This window comes from Macaca nemestrina, chromosome 1, assembly GCF_043159975.1.
Source record: "Macaca nemestrina isolate mMacNem1 chromosome 1, mMacNem.hap1, whole genome shotgun sequence".
Lineage (NCBI taxonomy): Eukaryota > Metazoa > Chordata > Mammalia > Primates > Cercopithecidae > Macaca > Macaca nemestrina.
In genome coordinates this window covers 34,720,808-34,744,927 of record NC_092125.1, presented here as the reverse complement: position 1 = coordinate 34,744,927, position 24,120 = coordinate 34,720,808, and the positions used below count along the sequence as shown (strand labels likewise).

Sequence of the window (24,120 nt, the reverse complement as noted above, 5' to 3'; positions counted from 1 at the left end):
GCTCTGAGTCAGGTGCACAGGCTCAGCCCCTTGTTCAGCCTGAGGGTGCAGGGTGAAGGCCCTGGGCAGGTTTCTGGAAGGGATAGGATCTTACCTGAGTCTGCAAATGATTAGAAGTCAGACATAGAAGAGAGGGAAGAAAATCCAGAAAGAAGGTCTATTAGGAGCAAAAGCAAAGAGGTGAGAAAATCAGGACTACTTTAGGAACTATAGTCAGATTTCATTGTAAGAGCAGAGGGTGACCCAGGGTTTGGTGAAAAAAGAAGCTGAAGAAGCTATCAGCTATCGAGGATGACCTCTTTGGAGGTTGGAACTTTATTCTGTAGGTACAGGGTGCCATAAACAGTTTAAGTTGGGGGAAGATGTGATTTGCTTTTCTCTTAGAAATATTAGTGTATTCAGAGGAGGAAGAGAAAACTGTGAGATGGATGGGCATGGAGCCTTCTCTTTCAAAAGAAAAATTAACCATCGGAAATGTACCAGAACTGCCAACGGCTTCCTAAAATCAGTTACATAAATTATAAACCACAGGTCACAGATTTGTTGCTCTGCTTCAATGCAAATATTGTAATTTTGAAATCAAAATAGAAAACAAAATTTTATTTCTATGTCCAATAAACTGCCTCCTCCTTGGTACCATTCAAACTACTTGTAGACATTCTCTCTAAAATAATATAATAGCGGAGGTGCCCCCACTCCAGCCTGCCTGTTATAATGTTTCTATCTCAAGGATGTTCATTGTGAAATGCCAAGTGAAATTATACAAATTCTTGGAGGTTGTTTTCTTCAACTTACATTATCCTTAAGTCCCGGATTCCAGATACCTTGAGGCAATCAGCCCTGAATGGGCTCCTTAATCTTACCAGATGAAGTGTGTGAGTGTGTGTTTGTGTGAGTGTGTGTGAATGAAGGGACTGTCATGCTTCCAATTTTGCTAACTGCTTCACAGAAGAATGAAGCCATGGTCATGGTCTTCTAAGTAACAAGCTTTCCTCCCCTGGTGCAGGCACCTCCCTGCACAGACTTACTGCTTGATACTCCTGTGAGTGGGGAGAACTGAGTGACTCTTACAGAGCCAGAAGCATCTCTAACATTTCAATGCTGCTTAATGCAGAGGTTTACCAACAGGTCAGAGAAGTAGGGGCCCAAGAGTCAGGGTGGAAATGGGAGAAAATCCCCCAAATCCTGGCCACTTCCTTCCTACCAGTGGCTCTGCCTGGCCCCTGGAAATCCCCTGCGTTAAGCTGGCACATGTCCCACACCCCTCCAGCTGCTCTAGGGCCCAGGACTCTCTTTCATGTTGTGGGCAGAAATCATGTGGCTTGGCTGCCCTCTAACTCATGAGCCCTAGTCAATGGGTCTGCTCTGTCCCATTGGTGCTAGTCAGTGGTCAGCTTACTGGAGAGGGCTACATTTTTTTTTTTTTAAATAAAAGATCTGAAGTCATCAGTCTGGTTTCCTAGAATTTCAGGCAACCTGGGGAGGGGAGAGGGTTATGTATGTGTTAAGATAGAGAAAGGAGCAGGATTCTGAAATGGTGCTGTGTGAGGAGCATGCTAATGGTTCTGTTTAATTGTAACATCCTTCCATTGTTCCTCCTTCCACATTAAGTGGGGAGGGGATGCCAGACTGCCACAGCCTCTTCATAGCCCACCCACACTGGCTTTGATCCCGCAGACTATTTTTGACTATGAACACAGAGCATTTGAATGTCTTTGAAATGAAATGAATGAATAAATAAACAAATAATCTCTCATGGTTTTCTTAAGCTCTCCCTTGAAATGCCGATTGATTCTTTTACTCCTTTTAGCCCTTGTTGTAAGAATAATAAAAAAAAATCTTCCCTGTATCCCCAGGGTTAACACCTTTAGCCAAGGGTGTGGGTAGGAGTGCAGAGAATAAATCTGGGCCTGTTCTGTTCATTTGTTCATCTGCTCTTCTCTCCTCCCTGGAGGCTCTTGGCTTCAGTCATTTCTGTTCCCATCACACAGAAGCTGTAAAGGGGTGCTTTCTTTCTTTCTTTCTTTTCTTTGTTAGGGTTCCTCCAGGCACAGAGAGATGCCATTGCCGCCACTGTGGGTGTGCAGCCGTGGGATGGGGACGGTGGGAGGCTGGCATCTCTCTTCAATTAAAATGCTTCCAATTATATCTGACTCAAGACTGGGGAAGCCCAGCTTCAAATCCGAAGAAAGCTGGAACTTGCTTTTTATGACTTGATAAAAACTACTTCTAACAACTAGTGAGCAGGCACCATAATCAGTTCTCCAGCTGCCTGGCCATGTGAGCAAGGGTTGGTCTCTCTACCTCCTTAGAACTTAGTCATTGCACCCATAAAATGGCAATCTTTCTGAAGAGGACTGCAAAGGGTGAGAAGAAAGCACTGGTAATGAAATGCCAGATCCCCCAGTGGTGAGTGGTGATGCCTCCAGTCATGACCACCTGGCACTGGATGTCCCTGCAGATTCACCTACACCCTTGGGGAGGGCATGTGGTTGCCCCTCAGCAAGAGCTTTGTGATTCCGCCAGCCGAACTGGCCATCAATCCATCAGCAAAGTGCAAGACGGACATGACCGTGATGGAGGATGCTGTGGAGGTCAGGTGAGTCTGGCTTCAGGACTGAGGCCTGCAATTGGCTTGGGAAGCAGAATGAGAAACTACCTGTAGGTTCTAGGTGCTGGGGAAGGAGTCACGACAAGCTAAAAGGAAAAACTGGCAGGCAACCTGCTAATTCCCCCTATGTTGTGCCAGGATCTGCTTTTTATCTGGGTCAATATTGCACATCCCAAGGCTCATTCACTGGAAGAAGACATAAAATTAGAGTTTGTAAGCACTTCTCACATACACTAAGGACTGACAGGCAATAAAATGTTAATTTACTTGCCCAAGTTTAGACCTCTTTCTTTGACCAGGCGTTACAGCCTTGGTTCATTTCCCGGATATGGAGAGTGCCCATCATTTGTTAGTTCAAGGCTTGGAGTATAGTTGATCTTCAATTCTTATAAGAGAGAGTGAGATACAATTCAGTTGACTAGAGAGGAGCATGGAATGTAATGCCACGCCACTTGTTGCATCTGGAATCTCCTTGACCCCTCCCTGCCTCCCACTCTTTCTGCCCACAGAGAGGAGCTGATGACTTCATCCTCCTTCGACAGCCTGGAGGTTCTCTTAGATTCCTTTGGGCCGGTGCGCGACTGCAGCAAAGATAACGGGGGCTGCAGTAAGAATTTCCGCTGTATTTCAGATCGCAAGCTGGACTCCACTGGTTGCGTGGTAGGTCTGCCCTGCCAAGCTAGTACTTTCTATTTGGGGGATGGGGAGGAAAAGCACGAGGGGAAGACACAATGCAGATATATAGGTAAAAATGTGCTGTGATCCCCAGTTGTAAACACCAGCTAGCTAAATTAGGGATTTTCTCTTGATAAGGATGAGAAGGTAATCATGAGTCAGTTAGTCGAGAAGTTGTTATGGAGTACCTACTGTGTGCACTTTAACTATTCAAGAAAAAGTTTAGTTCATAAGAACTAAATAACTGCTTAATTGTATGACATTGATTCTAAATGTAATAGAAAATTTTAGGAGAAACCTACCTAAAGCTAGAGTGATGAAAGAAGTAAGTTATGCCAGGAATGCTAGTGAAAAAATAAAAACTAAAAAAGAAAAAATCTTTGTCCCCTCTGTGACCACAGCAATGGGCACCTGCTTCTTCAAAGGTGGGCTTCTAAAATACTTCGTTATCAGCTCTATGGACTGTGTCTATGGTGGCTGACTCACACCTGTAATCCCAATACTTTGGGAGGCCGAGGTGAGAGAGTCACTTGCAGCCAGGAGTTTGAGAACAGCCTGGGCAACATAGTGAGACCCTCGTCTCTCAAAAAAAAAATGGAATAAATTAGCTGGGCATGGCAGTGTATGCTGATAGTCTTACCTACTCTGGAGGCTGAGGCAGAAGGATTCCTTGAACCCAGGAGTTCAAGGCTGCAATGAGCTATGATCTCGCCACTGCACTTCAACCTGGGCAACAGAGTGAGACCCTGTCTCATAAAAAAAAAAAAAATGTGATTCTATTAACTAGTAAGACGATTTGGACTAGAGTGGACTCAGCTATCTCCCACATCATGAATGTGAAGGCTGTACTGTGCCATGCAGGGAAATGGAGGCAGGAGCAGATGAAGCCTTTGCCTGCTGGCTCCTTTATGTGGGCCACTCTTATGCCCTTAGCACTATTGTCCATTTCCGTCCCTCCCTTCTTTGAAGGCAGAATGATATAGTCCTCAAGAGAGGAAAGGGCATGGGACAGAGGAGGCAGGGAGGAAAGCCATTCAGACTGAGAGCAGAGGAGAGGAAGAGATGATTCACTGGTCGCTCTGTTGGAGTGGGGGTTGGAGCAGGAGCTTCCAGCTCTAGGGAGGATATGGTGCCCTGTCTCGCTTTCCAGTCTGACAGCTGTGCTGTGTGAGAGGACCCCGAGCAGGGACAAGCTGTGAGGATGCTGTGGTGATGCCATCTTTCCCCTCCCCTCTTTCCCATCACTGAGCACCTGTTCTGTTCAGGGAGCTGCTCTCAGTCAAAGACAGATATGTGCCTGGTACAGGGTGGAGTGCTCCCAGTCCTAAGGCCTCCCCAAACTTTTACCTATTGACAGGAGGGTGATTCATCTGAGAAGGAAGAGAAAATGAAGAAGAAGAAAGGGAGAGAGAGAGCACTGAGGGGAGATAGGAGGAGAACCTGTGGATCCATGATAAGGAGGGGAAAGACTGTCAGGAAAATGCAAAGAACGGTGCTCTTTAGGTCACGCCTCCCAAAGGCAGCCAAGGAGGAAATTGATGTCCCACAGTGCCACCCTCCCTTTGGCTGGTCCACTCTCACATGTCTTAAGCAACGTGCTCCCAGCTGGGATCCTCAGGAGACAATTTCACTATCTAATGGAGCTCCCAGCTGAGACACTTTTTAAAAAAGCTATTCAGCTTATATTTCTTCATCCAGATTTCAGCCTTTCATGTCTTATTACTGTCTGGAGTCATTCTAAGTGCTGAAACACTGTGTGTTCATATGTGCACCTCCCTCCCTACCCTCTGTAGCCACTGCAATACGTGTTTGAGCATGTACATGCATTAGCAGACACACACAGGGCTAGGCTCTCCCTCTTTTGCCACTTCTCTGCCCCTTCCTGAACCCCTCAGAGTCTGCCTGTCAGATGCCTTCTGTTGGTGATAGCCCCTTTTACTTGGCACATAGCTATGCTGATGGATTTTTGTACTTTTAACACTGATCTGTGAGACAGAGCTAGCAGGAATAGTTCTGATGAATATGCATTTGCAATAAGGCTGCTGCATTTTAGAATTGGAGCCACTGCAAAAAGTCACCCAGTTACACCAGTACTTGGTATTAGCATAATACTTTGAAGCCACTGGACCACGTGGCTTCTGGAGAAGGAGGGGCAGGAGGATTGGCAGACACACTCGATTTCCTTTTTCTCATTGGCTGTGAAGCATAGGCTTCCTGAGGCAGGAGGATGGATGGGTGAGAGCTGATGTGTCCCACCATGACCCTTGTGACCCCACTAAGAAGGTCAGAGACTTGACCTTGAGCCTGACCCGTCTCCAGTGAGCATCGGTGCTGTCCTAAAGCTCTGATATGTCAGCAGAGTCGTCCCTTGTCATCTGGAATTGGACCAGGGACAAAGGTATCAGCTGAACCAACTGTAGTTTGCAGAGCATTGGCCTGCCTTCTTCCTCTCCACATAAACTTTACCTTCAGTCCTCTGGGTGCTGAACTGAAAGGCTTCCCAAGAAAGGTCTATTTTTATGAAAGGAGAGAGAGATAAGAAACTCAGAACACGCTGACTCTTAAAGAACCTAAGGAAGGAGCAGAGATGTGGGCAGAGGCAGAGAATGTACCTTTATATTTTCCTGGCTGAATTCAAACCTGACAGGTGGGATTCATGTTTGGTCCGCATAGGCTGTTCAACCTTCATTCTTTCTAAGAAGCAGGACATGTTTTTCAGTTATGCATGGACTCCCACAGGGTTAATTGCTACACAGTTAATTGCCCTATTGTTTATATAGTCTCTGAGGACAGGAAACAAATATCCGTGAAAGGCACAGACCTGTACAAACCACAGTCACAGCATTCCAAGCCAGACTGCTCTCCAATAGCCATGGATTGCTGAAATTTCATGAGGGTTCCAAGCATCATGGTCAGCTACCCACTGCTGATGACGAAATCTTACTCCTTGTTCTTAGTGTGGAAGGTAAGAGCTGTCTTCCTTACTGGTGATGTACAAGAGCAGCAGTTCTCTGGTCTATTGAGTGAGCCCTATAGGGTCTTTCAAGAGTACTTATAATCTTAGTGCCTCTGTAACAAATTACCACAGATGTAGTGGCTGTAAGTTACACACATTATTGACTTACAACTCTGTAGATGAGAATTCAACATGGGTCCCACTGGGCTAAAATCAAAATGCCACCAGGACTGCAATTGTTTCTGGAGGCTCTAGGGGGAATCCATTCCCTTGCCTTTTGCAGATTCTAGAGTCCACCCAAATTTCTGGGCACATGACTCTTCTCCATATTTAAAGCCAGCAACAGTGAATTTTTCTGACCATTTTTCTGTAGCAAATCCCCCCCCCCCCCGCTCTAATTCTGCCTCCTCTTTCCGCTTTCAAGGACTCTTGTGATTACATTGAGCCCACCTAGATAATCCAGGATATTTCAAGATCCTTAATTTAATCACATCTGCAAAGTTGCTTTTGCCATGTGAGGTGGTATCTTCCAGGTTTCTAGGATTATGCCAGGGACATCATTGGAGGGAGCATCCATGGGAGATGGCAGTAGGGGTTGGAGCAGGATTGGCTGGCAGGACTTCAGCCTCCCTGCTCTGAGCTTTAGCCAGGATATCGTCACCCTTATCAAGTCTATCTACTGAGGTTTCATATAAAATTTTGTCTGAATCTTTGAAAATGATTTCTAATGCAGTGAAAAAAGAGGAAAACCCATGCTCTAATGCTCCTTCTTTAACTTCACACTCATCCTGAAAGTGGCCAAAAAATGCCTTAGCTTTGTAAGATGTAAGAATGTACACAGGTGAGCAGCTGTGCCATGGAAGGGGAGAAGTCAGGTGCCCACTTTCTCATGTATTGAATACACGACCTTCCTTGTCAGAGCATTATGCTCTAATGAGCTTTGAATTACCCAGCGACCCTGCTGCCTTTCCCTCCACATGCTGTCTACAATGGTTTCCCAGGAAATGTGTCATTTCACCTCTACTGGAGCACAGATATGTGGAGACCATCACAGATTACCATCTCTCTTTCTCTCTATAGGACAGTAAGCAGGAGAGTGTGCCTCGGAGGCTTCCAGAGAAATGGAGGCAGGAAGGTATCACTGCTGAAATATAAATTTAACTCCATCAAACTTTTACCCTTGGGAGAAGTCCTGCATGGCTTGAGCCTGCATGTCAGAGCCCATCAAAAAGTTTGGGAATCATTATTTGTGAAAGAAGTGAGGTTGCCATCTAGTAAAAGAGAACCTATTTCTAGTAGGAATTATAGTTGCATGTCCTATGAATCATCTAAGGTAAGGCGAGGAGGCTCGGCTTCAGGAATCTATCCCTTTTCTTCCAGAGGCCCTGAATACGTTCGTGTGTTTATCTCTCATACTCATCTCCCAACAGAGCACCCACTTCATCATCTGGAACGGAAGTATGCATCTTAGTGAGTCTTAGTGAGATTTGACCAGCCTCCTAAGTAATTAATCAACCAAAAATCACTGGTAGGAAAAGAGGGGAAAGATGACAAAGAAAAGGAATTCAATGGGAAAAATCATTTTAATCTCATTAGCAAATTATGCCTTAGACCACTAATAAGTCAAGAAGCCATGAGCATCTCATGAAAGATGATTAACCTTGTGTATTTTAGGGGTCACTGAAATATGAGCTCATTTGTTCAACCTTTTTGATAGGGGAGGGCTGTTGCCATAATAAATGGAGTTTTCTTCTTAAGTCCGTAGTTTACAAAGTCCCTGGGAATGCTAAATATAACCTATGCAAAGAAGGATTAATATATGACCTTGGGGATCTCTCCTGAGCAAACAGTTCTCTTTCAAGGAATAAATGGAGGGATTGTCCACAGCCAGGAGAAAAGAATATCCAGCTCTTGCAAACAGAAAATGCATGTGTCTCCTGGAGGTAGGATTTCTTTCTGACAAAAGGACTCTGGCAACAAACACTTCTAAGAAGAAGAGCATGGTTTGGAGACTCTGGTTTCTTTGTACTTAGCTATAGATTTTGAGGGAACCCAGAATGTGGATGCAATAGCAGAAAGAGGATTCAGGCAAAAAACAAATTTATACCATAGGAAACTCCTTAAAGAATGTGTGTTCTGGTTCCCAAAGGTTAAGAAGGAAATTATTTTGGGTTTTAGCCTTTTTATTTTTCTGGAAATCTTTCTAAAATGTTTTACTGTGAACTGCAGCCCAAGGAAGTTCCAGTGCAGTAGGGATAATTGCATCTTTTTCAGTGATTGAGGATCTTGACTCACAATCAAGGTCATCACTCTGGACATTTTATAATGTTTTGTCCTAAAATATTTACATTCATAGTATTTCGTGTGTGTGTATGCATGCATGCGCACGCGTGTGTGTGTATGTTTGAAAAGAGAGAGGAAAAAAAAGAAAGAGAGAAAGAAAATACTAGACTGAATCTACAAATCCATAATTGACCCCAGAATATACTCTGGGAATTCCTTAAAGCGATCAACAAATCTACAGGACTGCTTTGCTTTGTTGACACATTGACTTTGTTTCTTTAGGGATTCTCATGAATCCAGATTTCATCATACTAGAGAAGCAGCATGGCGGAGTGGATGGAAAACACACACACTTTCAGGATAGGCAATCTAGGCCCAAAGTCTGATTGTGCCATTTTCTACCTCTGTGACCTAGACAAGTTACCTCATCTTTCTGAGTCTAATTTTCCTCATCTTTAAATTGTGGAAGACAAAATGTACCTGTGTTATTGGGTTGAAGATAATATATGTAGATCATTCTACACAAAGAATTGCTTAATTTCTGATAGCTGTTATACTATTTTTGGTTTTACTGATAAGAAAAAAAAAAACAAACCTGCACGAGGCAGCTAACTGTGTTTTCTGCAAGTTTCCTAAGAGAGTATGAATTTTAGCTGGTCCAATTTGGGATAGCAGTAGTCATCTAGACATTAAAGTCAGGCAAGATGTGGTTTTGGAATTCTGAAACAAAGCCTGCTCGTGTTTCATTCAACAAAGTCTTTGTCAAAAATCATGCTTGAAGGAGAACTCTGAAAAAAAGTGGGTGGTTGGAAAGATGGAAAGTACTGGCTAGTGACTGAGGTAGCTAGCTGGTGTGAGGGCTGAAATCATATGGGGTGGGAATAAAAGGAGGACTGACTTTATCTGCTTAATGGCTTCTAGCAAGCTGTCTAGAAGGAGAAAAAAATAAACCAAACTCATGGCAACCAGTGCAGCCCATTCAATTCCAGTCAAACTTCCATGTCTTCCATGTTTCCATCCTGCCTTCATGCCTGGGCAGCCGCACAGTGCTGGGGCCAGCTCCCTTCTGGTGGCACATCTGGCCTAACAGCTGGGTGGCCAAGGAATATGATTAGTGGGAGGCTAGCAAAACATGGGGTGCAATCCTCAGCTGCCTCATTTGCTTGTTTACCATCATCTGGAACAGCTGGATTTGCTCAGCACGAGGCAGCCCTTGGAAATTTATTTAAATGCTGTCACCTTCCAGCACTCCAGCTGCCTTCATGGGGAAAAAGGGGGATGGACCAGGCTGGGAGCCTGGCAGGCCCACAGGGGGGCATTTGTTTGGGAAATTACAGAATGAGTGTTAGCAAACAGTGCATATCCTGCCTCGTGATGATCTTCAACTAAGAAGGAGGAGGAAGGAGAGGTGAGTTTTCAGAGGCACACCTGCAGCAGCTGTGGGCTACTAAGATAAGGTGGTTGGCAGCAAAGAGAAAGTGCAAACCAGGCAGTAGGGAGGAGGGGAGATGTTTAACACTGTGTTTCATTGAGTTTAGAAAGTTTTGTTTTAGTTTGGTATTGGTTTTGGAGGAGTGTGTTAACTTGTTGACGGTATGTATATAGCATAGTCATTAAAAGCCCCAGCATTGGAGTCAGATCTGGACAGACCCCCAGCTCTGCCCAACTCTTGCTGCTTGACCTTGTGCAAGTTATTTACCTGCTTCCAGCCTGTTAGAAAGGATTGGCGCTAATGCAAATGTACAGAATCTGTTGCACAAGCAGAAGGAACAGGATGGAGAAAAAAGTCATTGACTTTTAAACAGAGCCCAGTGCAATGAGAAGAGTTCGTGAATTAACTGGCAATGTTAATGGTTTCCTTATCTCCAAATAGGGATAATATAGGATATTGTGAGATAAAATACCTAAAGTACTTAAGCACAGTGCCCAGCTCCTCATAAGTGTTCAGTAAACAGTGACTACTGTGTAAACGCCTGAGTGTGGTATGCGCTAATGATGAAGCGGCTAAGTCATGGACTCCACAGCCAAGCTACAAAGGGTTCAAGCATGGTTCTGCCAGGAGCAGCTGTGTGACTTTAGGAAAGTGAAACTCTCTGTGCCTCAGTTGCCTTATATGTAAAATGGGGATGATCATACTGCTTACCTCCTCAGGGTGTTGTGAGGGTCACATGAGTTAGTGAGCAGGTTAGACAATTGCCTGGCATATAATAGGTGATGGGTAAGTGCCGCCATTGCTCACCAAGTCCTTTTGTCTTCTCCTGGGAAAAGACATATCTTCTTAGATTTTCTCTTTGCTATAAATCTTGGGGAGTATACTACTGAGGACAAGGTAGTGCAGAAAAGCTAAATATTTTGCATTAAAAGCATCCAGCCAAACCCAAGTGCAGCACCTATGGGTGACCACATAGTAGGTACCCTTGTCTGTGTGTCTTCCAGAGAGCATCCCTGACATAGGAAGGTGATGATAAAGCTACTCCCACTATGAGAGCAATCCCCCTCCAAGCTTACAGGGAAAGTTCACTTCCTCCTTCAGGCTGGAAGCCCTGGCTCAGTCCATTCCCCCTAACACTGCTGTTTGGTACCAATGTTGACAAAGGACTTTAGACATTTAAAAAACTCTTAATATCAAGGCCAAACAGCAGCACTCCCTTCCTGTAGCCCAGTGGAATCTTTGCAAATGCATTTTAATTCTGGCCCATCACTTCCACTCTCCTGCTAGCCAGAGGCCCATTTGGGAGGTCAGCACACCTCAGCTGTGTCTTGCTACAATGCTCTCTTCCAGCCTTTTTGGAGGAAGTGTCTTTAATGGAAATGTGTGTGATCCGTGTCCAGAGAGAAGAAGCAAGGTGTCATAAAAGGTCACTTGTTTTTAAAAGAAGTCCGCCGCGGTGGGAAATTCGTGGATTACTTGCCAATGGTAATAGTTTCAAGGCTGAGTGCTACAAACTGGTGTCAGTGATTACACTCAGTTCCCAGAGAACTCAGTTCCCCGATTCACCCACGTATATGGATGCTTTCTGATTGTGCCAGTGCCCATCTGGACTCAGTCCCATGAAGGACAGCTCCGGCTGCTATGACCGTCACATCGGGGTGGACTGTTCGGACGGCTTCAACGGCGGCTGTGAGCAGCTGTGCCTCCAGCAGATGGCGCCCTTCCCGGACGACCCCACCCTGTACAACATCCTCATGTTCTGTGGGTGAGTTGAGTTGCCAGCGGGCCACCCGGCGTCCATTTGTCCCAGGACGCAGGACTTTCAATGCTGAATCCAGGAAATGTGAGTGAATAGGTCACCCTAGGCCATCCCTTAGTCTCTGAGGAAAGAGCCTCTAGGACTGGAGGGGGAACATTTTTAAAGTCGAGGGGGAACATTTTAAAGTTGGGTGGGACCTAAGTCTAGTCCAACCCCTATAGATGGGGAAACTGAGTCTGGGGTATTTTCTTGCAAGGGGAAGTTAACTACATGGTTTACTTAAATCATTCTCCAATTAAACCAGCATTTTCCAAGTTGTGTTTTGAAAGGCTATGTTAATTAGCTGTTTTGTGACAAAAGATTTTCATTGTTTAAAACTTGGGAAAGAGTGTGCAAAACTAGTCAATTCTCAAAAAAAGGGGTTGGTCTTTGGACAAATGGAAACTTATTTAAATTCTGGCCCCAAAGTCCTAGCATTGTGTGCAGCCACTCCTCCTAAGGCGCAGTGACTCCTGTGTGTGAAGAGCCCTTTCCTGCAGACCGGCTCTCCCACCCATCTCAGTTCATCTCTTCTCAGGATCACTCTCTGAGGGAGCAGGGCAGGCAATGCAACCCCATTTTACAGATGGAAAAACTAATGCACAGTGAGGTTAAGTGATTCCCTCAAAGCGGGGAAGATGGTGAGTGAGAAGATTAGGACTAGATTCAGGCCTTCCCTGATTTTTTTAAAAGTTCTGTGGTTCTCTAAAAATTTAAATTTACACTGCTGACTGGAATTATATTTAAAGACATTTTATGCTATATTTATAAAGTAAACAAAGATTCATCTATTCTACAGCCATAGTTAGCTTGTCTAGCCTTCCCCACTCTCTGTTCTCCCCCCTCTCCCTCCCCTCCCCTCTCTCTTCCGGCCTGCTAAGGACAGAACTTACTTTATGCCCCGTACTGTGCCGACCACTGAGCTGCAAAGATAAATAACACATAGTTCTTGCCCTCAGGGATCTCACAGTCTGATAGGCTTGCAATGAAAATCAATGTTTATAGTCATAAAACTAGGCTGGATTGTTGCCCAAAGCCAGTGCCTGCTGAATAATCATGTAATGTTATTTTATTGTGTTTCGTTTTATTTCTTTGTAACTGAGCCGTTTTCATATTCAGTTTCTTGTAAACTCTCATACTATAAATGGAAGCTTGCTCTGTATCTTAATATTCTCTGTAATGTTATCATTAGGGTTGACCCATTTCAATTAACAGAGGTCAATTCAGCCAAAGTTACATAAATATATTTATTTAATAAACATATATTTGAGCACCTACTTTGCACAGAGACCCTTGGGTGTCAGGTGTAGGAAAAAAAACAGGATACCCGACCCGATCTCTCTCCTCAAAGGAGTTTACAGTGGGACACGTGGTCAGGAGAATGAGGAAGATGAGGCAGCATAAAAGGGGAAGCTGTCCAGATGTTCAAGATGGACTGAGAGGGCACCACACAGCTTCAAAATTCTTCCTAGAAACACTGTGTTATTGCTCAAGGAAGGAACCACTTCACTATCTTGTCTGAGATCTAAGCTGGTGCCATGGAATCCTCTGGGAATTTTGAGTCACATCTATTTCCTGGACTAATGTAGTAGGACCTGGACTGGATTTCTTCCCTGTTTCAATAAGAATCAGACACCCGTGTGTTTAGCACTATCCAAGGTACTATATATAGCCTGCCAAAGAAGTCCTTGATTTGAGATTCTTGTATAAAGACCAAATCACATACATTTATAATTAAAGAGCTCTCATCACACCTGTTCACACAAATATATAAATGGGAAATGGAAAAAACAGTTAAAGTTGCATGAACATGGGCCTCATTTGCACCTCTGCTGCTACTGATAACAACATTTAATGATCACTAGCTATATGTTAGGCACCGCATAAGCTCATTACGTGCAGTCTCTCAATCTTCTCAACAACCCAGTGAAGCAGCTACTTTTTTCCTCTTTCTACAGTTTTGGAAACTGAAGCTCAGAGAGGTTAATCAGCTGACCCAAGGTTTCCCTGTAAAGGACAAAGTCACTGCTATTACAATATTGCTTCTCACTGTATTATTCCTTGTTCCTCTACATAAGACAGAGTTCTTTATCTTATCGTAACAATGGCTGTGGATAGTAATAAATGATGTGCTTTAATATCATGAGCATCTTTAAATTCTAAATTTGGTGTATGTCTAATGAGAGACCCAAATTAAATCAATATTCTTTTTTAATGACAGCCTTATGAAAGAAGTTCTTACTTTAGCTAACAAATGTATATTCTTCTCACTATAACTGCAAATAAGGTCCAATTAATGACTTATGAGTTGCTGACCCATATTTACTAACATTGATGTTGCTTTTCCATCCTAATGAGGAGGATGCCAAGGAGGCAGTTGTTGGTTAATGGTGCACGTGGCATTCACACTGTGTGCCCTAGGGTCTATTTAGTTCAGGAAGGCTACTCTTAATGGAGGAGGAGTTTTTATGGGTTGATATTGTGTTTGGATACATTCAAACAGAACACCGCCAGGAGATGATAAATCTTTCTAATTTCTTAGTTGACTTGTCACAGGACCAGATTAGAAAGTTATTAATTTCTTAAGCACAGTGTCTTTCTTTTTGCTGCCTAATTAGCCTCCAAACAAATGCAGGGTCTGACCTGTAGATGGTTCTTAAGAAAAGCTCTAGAATATCTTGGATTTAAATGTGTTAACTCATTTGCAAGCTTATCTTCAGTGATTCTTACCCTGACCTATTTGGGAAACTGTACAGTTATTAGAGGAGAGGGCACTCTAAAGTTCTGACAGCACTTGTCTGCACAGCAAAGGAGAGAGATTTAGTCTGATCACATGATGAAAGAAGCCTCAGTTTACAGGTTTAAAAAACCAATGAGTCAAAATCAAATTGGAATCTAATTTGGAAATCTAATCTTTGGTGATCCAACATGCTCTCAAAGGCATTTCCTCCCAATGCAGGGGTTGACTTGCCTGCATGGGTCACTGATGTAATAACTTCTTATATCGAGCTCTCCTCTGTGCTAGGTGCATCGAGGACTACAAGCTTGGTGTGGATGGACGCTCTTGCCAACTCATCACGGAGACCTGTCCAGAGGGAAGTGACTGTGGGGAAAGCAGGGAGCTTCCCATGAACCAGACCCTCTTTGGGGAGATGTTCTTTGGTTACAACAACCATTCCAAGGAAGTAGCTGCTGGACAGGTGCTGAAAGGAACATTCAGGTAAACCTCATATGCATAGAAGTGATTATTCAAGGTTGTTGGTGGACTTTCTCTAAAGAGTTTTGCACTAGCATAAAGCTTTATATCTTGAAGCAGGGTAAATATGATATGCCTAAAGGGATCGACTACATTCTTGCCCTTGGTCTTCTCCAAGAATACATTCCTTCTTCCGGAATCCAAGAACCATGCTTAGCTTGGGTTAACAGTAAAGTGTTAAATGAGATTTTACTTTGCCCAGGCAGGGACTGGAAGATTTTGCATGGAAGCCCACACGAAAATGCTCAAGCTCCATTTCCCTATGAATGGAAGCATCAGTGTGTGAGTCAGTCTAGAACAGCAGTCTTCACAGTGTCATCCAAGGATATCTAAGGGTCCCCTCTCGAGGTATATCCAAGGTCCTGCCTTTTCCAACTACAGAAAGGCTGAATTTTCTTCCCATACTTTAATCCAAATAAGACATTATAGTAAATTGAATTCAGATGTGAGAATCCAGCTATCTTCAATTGTTAGATATTTTTTAAATTTGCAAAAAATATAAAATATTACTTCTCATGTTTTATAAAATATGTTAATATTGAATGAATTAATTGTTGTTTTTACGTGAATTAATAAATTTTTAAAATTTCTATTTTAATTTCCAATATTGTAAATATTGACAGACATAATTGGGCCTTTTTATATAAATAAATAAAGCTGCTTGGGGCCTTCAATTATTTTTAAGAGTGTAAAGGAATCCTGAGAATAAAATGTTTCAAATCATTGATTTAGAATATTTCTAGGTGATTCTCCATTTAATGCCTGTCCCTGTTCTGCCTTGGACTCTTTAAATACATCTTCTTAGAACCTACAGGGAAATATTTTCCAGGAGATGATGATGAGGAAAAGAGGAAGAGGAGGAGGATGTCAGTATTATGATATGGACCAGCAGTTGACAGAAACCTGGGCCTAGACTCTTATGAAGAAACTGATAGTAAATTTTCAAGACAGTTTTTGGAATCAGCTGCTTTTTCTGTTGTAGACAGGAGACATTACTAACATTTCCCTTTTTAGCCTGGGAATTGGTTTGCCAAAGGCAAGAAGTGAGGTGTCATCACTAATGTAGTGGTGGCTGAAGTCTTCACTGTAGTCTAGAAATGAGACTGACTGTCTAGAGCTTGTCGAGAGGGGGTCAGGAAGTAGGGACTGAGTTGGGAAAGAGGAAAGCATATTCTTTACCCTTTTGGTAGATCTTTTCAGCTGGTTTATTTCCCATATCTGCCAGCCCTTACCCCACCAACCATACCCATTACGTCTTACTCCTGATGTGTATTTACAATGGGGTTCAGGGTGAGGGGAACTTCTTGGTTCAGAAAGAATTTTACATTGGGAGGCCATTTATGGTGGCTCATGCCTATAATCTCAGGACTTTGGGAGGCCAAGGTGGTGGGTGGTTCGCTTGAGCTCAGGAGTTTGAGACCAGTCTGGGCAACATGGTGAAACCCTATCTCTACAAAAAATACAAAATATTAGCCAGGTGTGGTGGCACATGCCTGTAGTTTCAGTTACCTAGGAGGCTGAGGTGGGAGGATTACCTGTGCCCAGGAGGTCAAGGCTGTAGTGAGCTATGATTGTGCCACTGCACTTACATTGTGGGTTGAAATTAGCAGGGCATGGTGGCATATGCCTATAATCACAGCTACTTGGAAGGCTGAGGCAGGAGAATTGCTTGAACCTGGGAGGTGGAGGTTGCCGTGAGCCAAGATCATGCCATTGCACTCCAGCCTGGGCCACAAGAGCAAAACTCCATCTCAAAACAAAAACAAAAACAAAAAAAAACAAAAATGCTCAGTAAGGAGTCAGGTTCACCTGAACACTAAGAAATGAAGGTCTACCCTGTTTCTAGGCAAAACAACTTTGCTCGTGGTTTAGACCAGCAACTGCCAGATGGTCTTGTGGTGGCCACTGTCCCCCTGGAGAATCAATGCCTAGAGGAGATCTCGGAGCCCACCCCTGACCCTGACTTCCTGACTGGTGAGTGTGCCTTCTCAACCTTACTCAACTGGCACAAACAGGCAGCTTCCTGCAGTTTCATAAAATTAAGATTTGACCTCACTTATTTTGGTTTCTAAGCCAGTGATTTCCTTGATACACAATAAAAGCTCAGCCATAAAACTGAATGCTGTTAGGATTATTTTTCAATAAAATTGTTGATATTATCATATAATCTCCTGCAAAGTGGTCCTAATAGTGTATTTTCTTGTTAGTTTCACAGAGATGCATTGAAAACAAATAAGATAATAGTTGCTTGGAGTTCTTGGGGGAGTAGAGGAAGTGACCAGGTCACAGAGGCAGAGAGAGAAGCTAGATTGCTACTCTCACCTAAATATCCATCATTGCTACTGTTGGGTTTCCTGGCAAGTATTTACCGGCCATCATGAGGAAATAGAAAATGACAGTTTTGTTGTCACATGACCCTGGGTTTGCATCTCTGCTACTTTCAAGCTGTGTGCCATTAGACAATAGAGTCTCATGTGGCCTCATGGTCCACCATCATAAGATGGGGATAATAATGCCTGCCCCTCAGTACTGTTTTGAGCCCAGCAGTATTTTTCCTTCAGACTCATTATGGAACAAACACACAGATTAATTAGAAGAGGCAGGAATCTCTGGGTATGCTTGCCTGTGCCTCTGAAGACCCCCAGCTGGCACCTCCTGGGCCAAGGAAGAGACTTCAAGGTGTCCCATGGATTAATGAGAGGCAGCTGACTGAGATTTGGCAACACTTGCTAGAAAACTAGACATGAGCTCAATTCCACTGATTGCTTTGTATGTTTCTCTGTTACTCTTCTCCCTATTCATTCTGTCTTCCTTATTCTATACCTCTGTAGACCCAGAAAGTCTGAGACAGGTCTCAGTTAATTTAGAAAGTTTATTTTGCCAAGCTTGAGGACGTGCACCTGTGACACAGCCTCAGGACGTCCTGACAATGTGCCCAAGGTGGTTGGGACACAGCTTGGTTTTATGCACTTTAGGGAGACATGAGACATCAATCAATATATATATACGAAGTACATTGGTTTGGTCTGGAAAGGTGGGACAACTGGAAGCAAAGGCAGGAAGACTCTAAGAGGTGAGGGGGCTTCCAGGTCACAGATAGGTGAGAAACAAATGATTGCATTCTTTTGAGTTTCTGGTTAGCCTCTCTTAGCCTCTCCAAAGGAGGCAAATCAGATATGCATTTATCTCAGTGAGCAGAGGAGTGACTTTGAATAGAATGAGAGGCAGGTTTGCCCTAAGCAGTTCCCGGGTTGACTTTTCCCTTTAGCTTAGTGATTTGGGGGGCCCAAGATATTTTCCTTTCACACCTTTCTCTCCTTTTTTCTTCCTTTTCTAAAGAATGAGTTCAGCTAAGGGTAGGTCTCTTCCAGGCATCAAGCTATGTTAAAAATGTGAGTTTAGACCTGAATGGGATGCAATGTAGGTCTGTCTGATATAATATAGCATAGTGTTTAACAGCCTCGGCTCTGGAGCGGGTCAGCAAGGCTTAGCTCGTCACTGGCTGCATGATCTGGACACATTACTTAACTTCTTTGTCCCTCAATTTCTTTAACCTGTAAAAATGGGCATTCTAATACTCTCTTCCTCACAGTATTGATATGAGGAATAAATAAATTCATATTTGTAAAGTTTTTAGAACAGTTCCTGACCCATAATGAGATCTATGTGTGTTGAATAAATAAATATTTAAAGGAAGAAAGAAAATAGTATGAAAACTATGAAGTAGTATCTACCCTATAGAAAAGAAAGAGCAAGAGAAAAAACAATTAGATATATTCTGGACCAAGAATAAATCCTTCAAAATCAGTGACCCTATGAAATACTACATGCACACATGCACATGCACACATACACACATCTGAAGAAATTAAATTGCAACTTCTGGACATATCTCTAAAGCCTGCATCTCTGGCATTAAGGAATCTAGTTTCCTTTTTGCCAAACCATTTCGGCAGACACATTCCACATGTGTATGTAAAATGCCTTGAAGACGTGTGAGGTGGCACATACAAATAGCATAGGTGACACACTGGTAAAAAGATACATGGCTCTGCTTAAAGATCTGCAGGACACCTCTCTCACAATATAACTTATGGTAGAGGGAGGAGATTTTACTTCAGTTATGAGATAGCCAGAAAAAGTCCTGGATGTTACCTGAAGCTTTTGGGGAGGAGAGCATGGATAGAGCTGAAAAATATCAGGAAAACATGTGGTTGACTCCCCATCTGTGGGAACAAGGAAAGATCTAAACCTGGTCCTCATTCACGATAGAAACTTCTTCCTCCACATGCCATTGGTCCTCTCCTAATTTGGCCCATTGACGGTAAAAGGAATAGAAGGATGCCCAGACAGGACACTTATTTTGATGGTCCCGAGGCAGTCAAATTTAAGCTTCAGATCACTTTAACTCTAAAATCCTCTAAGCTAAATGTATGGGAATCTTGACCTGGCTACTTTTCTACCTTGTGTTTGTTTTTAACCTATTTTTGTTAAGAAGTGGTACCAGTTAAGCCAAGATCACATATTTCCTTTGATGTAAGCAGGGAATGGGTTTATTTTAAAGCCCAGAATAACTAGAAGAATCTATTAAAGAGATATTTGGCCAAATCTTCCCCATGTTAACTCTAGTTCTGGGAACATTTTAATTGTGTCTTTCCTAGACTTATACAGGGAATCTTATATCATTTCACTCTATCTACTATTATAGGTCATAATTCCCGTAAATTTAGTTTAGAGAATTTTAGAGCTAAAGTGATCTTAAGAATCTTCTATATCAGCATTTCCAAGTGTGTTTTTTTATTTGTTGTTTTTCTTATGAAAAGTCATAGCTCCATTCATAAATGGGTTCTGCCTTCAAATATGTTTGGAAAGAGTATCCTCCTCTCAGCAATACACAACACCTCAACATTAGAGAAGTTTCCTAGAAGCCCTGCAGTAAAGAAATCCTTTTCACTTTAAGCCAGCAATTCCCAAGTCCATTTAACTAGAGAGTCATTTTCACACATAACACCTATTTCTATCTTGTAGAATTATCAGTTTGAAGAACACACTGGAAAATACTGAACTACATGTCTTATCTTGCTGCTGGCTTCCCTCTTCATCAAAATAACAGGACTTTTTGGTGTTACATGTTGTATGGAAATAAACAAAGACCAAGCAAACAAGAACAGGCAAAGGCTATTTATTTGGAGGCTTGCTATAGCCGTCATCACTTGTATTTTGGCAGAGACTCAAAGACAGGCAGAGGAGTGGAAAAGCTTTAGAGAGAAAAATAGGAAAGTCTTCAAGTATGCCCATATTGGAGGCTGTCGGTTGAGAAAGTTGTAGGTGGCTTAACTAGAAGTGAGCATCCTATGTGGTTGGTTAGGGGTGCATATTGTACTTTCTCTGTTTGGACTTAAGTGGAACTGGGAAAAAAACAGGGAAGTTGTCAGCTACTCATCAAGTCTGGGTTGTTTGGTGTCAATTGTTATAGCAGTTATTTTTTGACTTCTTGGGCTGTTTGTTATGGATAGTGGTCTGATTTCCTATCAGTCTGACTTACAGATAGTAGACTGACTTCCTAGGCTGGTTACTCTAGATAACGGGTTGGTTTTCTGAGCTGGTTGCTGAGGATTGTGAATCAGAGTTCTATTTTTATATATAATCTGGCCGTTGTCCATTTGTGTATTCAGTCTTTCAGCTGAGAAAGGGAAGGAAGTCCAGAGGAGGTAGAGGAGGCTGCTGGCTGCATTCATAGGCCTGTTGGGTGCCACAGTCATCAAATCTATGTGAAGGTTTGGACCTCTGGGCTCTTTAGAATTTTTTAAAGTTCATCCAAAGGGGATGGACTCTTGGCTTTAGAACTTTGGGGCAATATACATATATCCCTGACATTTCAGAAAAAATAACAAGAAAAAGCTAGTGTCTTCCCTCCCTCCCTCCCTTCCTGCCTTCCTGCCTTTCTTCCTTTCTTCCTTATTCTTTCTTTTTCTTGCTTTGAATATTGCCGGTAAAGTCTTTTCAGTTCTTCTTCTTTCAAGAATAGGTAGGAAAAATTAGTGTTTTTTTCTTGAGAAAACATAGTCAGAGATATTGCTTGAAAAATAGTCATCCAGCAGAAATGTGTCCCAAAATAATAAAATTTTTAAAAAAATTGAACCTGACTGTCAGACCTCTGAGCCCAAGCCAAGCCATCGCATCCCCTGTGACTTGCACGTATAGGCCCAGATGGCCTGAAGTAAATGAAGAATCACAAAAGAAGTGACAATGCCCTGCCCCGCCTTAACTGATGACATTCCACCACAAAAGAAGTGAAAATGGCCGGTTCTTGCCTTAAGCGATGACATTATCTTGTGCCTGGCTCACCCTGGCTCAAAAAGCTCCCCCACTGAGCACCTTGTGACTACTACTCCTGCCCGCCAGAGAACAACCCCCCTTTGATTTTCCTTTACCTACCCAAATGCTATAAAACGGCCCCACCCTTATCTCCCTTCGCTGACTCTCTTTTCGGACTCAGCCCGCCTGCACCCAGGTGATTAAAAAGCTGTATTGCTCACACAAAGCCTGTTTGGTGGTCTCTTCACACGTACGCGCATGACACTGACTGCCTGTCAAGGGCACCTTGAGAAAGTATGTCATATGGCTCACCTAGAAAATATATATTTTAAAATACCCCTTTCGTTTTAACTAACAGAATTATTATCTGTAAGTAGGCATGGAAAAACACTTCTAAGCATGAACAGTTATGTAACTGTTCCCTGACTATGGTGTGGCATAAATGCATCCAGGAGAAATGTTGATCAACTAAGTAATGGAGTTCAGTTGTTTGGCTCATTCTTTGTGGATATGGAACACCCTACCCCTCTTCCCCACCCAACATCTGTGCTTGTTTCTTTATTTTATCTTCCCTCTGTTGTTCTGGACTAAAAAGCCCAGGAAGTTTTAACAAAAACACTAATTAAGAAATGCCAAGTTTACGCAGTTAGGTATGATGAGAGAGAGGTAAGGAGGGTGATCATGATAAAATTATGGAGGCCATGTATGTGTATGATACTTTCTCTTTTCTCAAAGAACTTTTTTTTTTTTTTTTGAGACAGAGTTCCACTTTGTCACCCAGGCTGGAGTGCAATAGCGTGAGCCTGGCCCACTACAACCTCCGGCCCCTGGGTTCAAGCAGTTCTTCTGCCTCAGCCTCCCTAGTAGCTGGGACTACAGGCATGCACCAGGCACGCACTACCATACCCAGCTATTTTTCTTTTTTCTTTTTTTTTTAGTAGAGATGGGATTTCACCATGTTGGCCAGCCTGGTCCCAAACTCTTGACCTCAAGTGATCTGCCCGCTTCAGCCTCCCAAAGTGCTGGGATTATGGGCGTGAGCCACCGCGCCCAGCTTTCTCAAAGAACTTTTATGCCCATAATTTTATTTTGTTCTCACAACCTGCCTGTAAGGTAGATAGGATGAATACTATTATTTACACTTTTCATACATGAAAACACAAGTAAATGAGTGGCCTCCCCAAAGTCACACAACTGGTAGGAATCCAAACTGAAAAGAAAGCAAGAGATCATCTCACCTAAAACTCTCACCTTACAGATGAAACAACTGGGAACAGAAAGATCCCTGGGCCAGGTAGCCAGAGAGGATAGTTAGGTTGTGAGAACAAGAAGTTACGGGTATGAAAGTGACGGTCATTTTGAAACTACCTACTGCAGCATCACAGCCAACCTTAGAGCTCAGGCTTTGTGATTTCTTTCCTGTTTCTTTTTCCCCTATGAAATAATTCAATTAAAGGTGGCTTTGCCTAATAATTTGAAAAATTTTTATTTAGTGGACTTGTTATTTTTTTTATAAATAAACTTTTCAAACTAAAAGCAAAGCCGTTGAGCTGACCTAATTAGACAATACTTGTTATATTAAATAGTTCTACATATCATGCACATCTTATGCTCTCATAAAATGTACCTTTAAAGCATGTGACTGAAGTCTTAAACTTGTAAAGTTAGAATTCCATTTGTATGCTTCTGAAGTTAACGTGAAAGTTAAAAGTCAAAGTATGTAGTAGTATGACTGTTGGTAGTCACAAAGATTAATGCCCTAAAAGAATATTTGAAAGAAAAGAATACTAAAAACCTTCTCTTAGTTTCAGGTAGCTTACCTTTGATTGCCTAAGATAAAATTTAAGCAATTGATTCACTAAGCACGTTTCCTGACCTGTTTTCTTTTTGCCTTACCAAAAATTATTCCCATATAATTCACACAGAAATGAAAATTTGGCAGTTACTCACCTAATTTGATCAGGGTTGACAAGCAGCTAATTAATCCTACTGACTCTTCATCCAGTTTAAGTATTAAATTAGTTGATTTAGCCTGAAAGAAACATGGGTCAAAATAGCAGGATAATTCACTACATATGTATTATTGCCATTATATTTTAAATATGCACACACACCACACATTCTATGCATAATATATATAAATGTACTATATATTGCTCTTATATTTGTATATATATAAATATGTACACACATATGCAAGTGTGTATATATTCTTATAACTTACACATATAGCAAAGATTAAGCATAGAAATAAAGCTAAAATTGGTTTTCTAAACCTAGCAAGGCAACTTTTTTTCCTATGACCTAATTATTTTGTTTCGGTAGCATTTATATTTATAGTAATAGCTAGAATTCAAACAGGGTGACGTTCTTCCTTCAAGGTACTCAAGGAAGAACAGCCCATTAATAACATCACTAAGAGGCTGTAAGGTTGTGTTTATTGAGAGTGACTTTGGACAACTAACTTAACTTCTCAGAGCCTCAGTTTTTCCATTAGTAGAAATGAGACAACACATGGCTATCACAATGTCTGACACAGAGATGGCACTCAATATTTGGCTGTTCCTGCCACTTAATGATTTAGTCACCCTGATACTGTTCCTTCTGGTAAAGAAGAAATAAGCATTATCAGCCTGAGAGTAATTAAAACTTAAATACTGAACACAAATCAGTTAAACGAGACAGAAAAATCAATGTTATCAGGTATGTGAGCTGAGTCAATTACTGCAACCATTAAAAAGAGTAAAAATCGGGTGTATTACAGTAAGCCTAGGGTTTAATATAAATTTGC

The 24,120-nt window shown here is 42.3% G+C and overlaps 1 protein-coding gene across 4 annotated transcripts in view; it reads left to right on the top strand.

Annotated features, from left to right (window-relative positions):
* The window catches only part of LOC105484476 (astrotactin 1), a 382,581-nt gene that overhangs the window by 211,626 nt on the left and 146,835 nt on the right, over nt 1-24,120 (top strand). For all 4 annotated transcript variants that reach the window (XM_071076083.1, XM_071076081.1, XM_011746132.2 and 1 more), the window contains exons 10-14: nt 2,462-2,599; nt 3,121-3,271; nt 11,556-11,722; nt 14,781-14,975; nt 16,858-16,985. In XM_071076083.1, the coding sequence (XP_070932184.1) occupies nt 2,462-2,599; nt 3,121-3,271; nt 11,556-11,722; nt 14,781-14,975; nt 16,858-16,985 (779 nt within the window). The remainder of the gene's footprint in view (nt 1-2,461; nt 2,600-3,120; nt 3,272-11,555; nt 11,723-14,780; nt 14,976-16,857; nt 16,986-24,120) is intronic.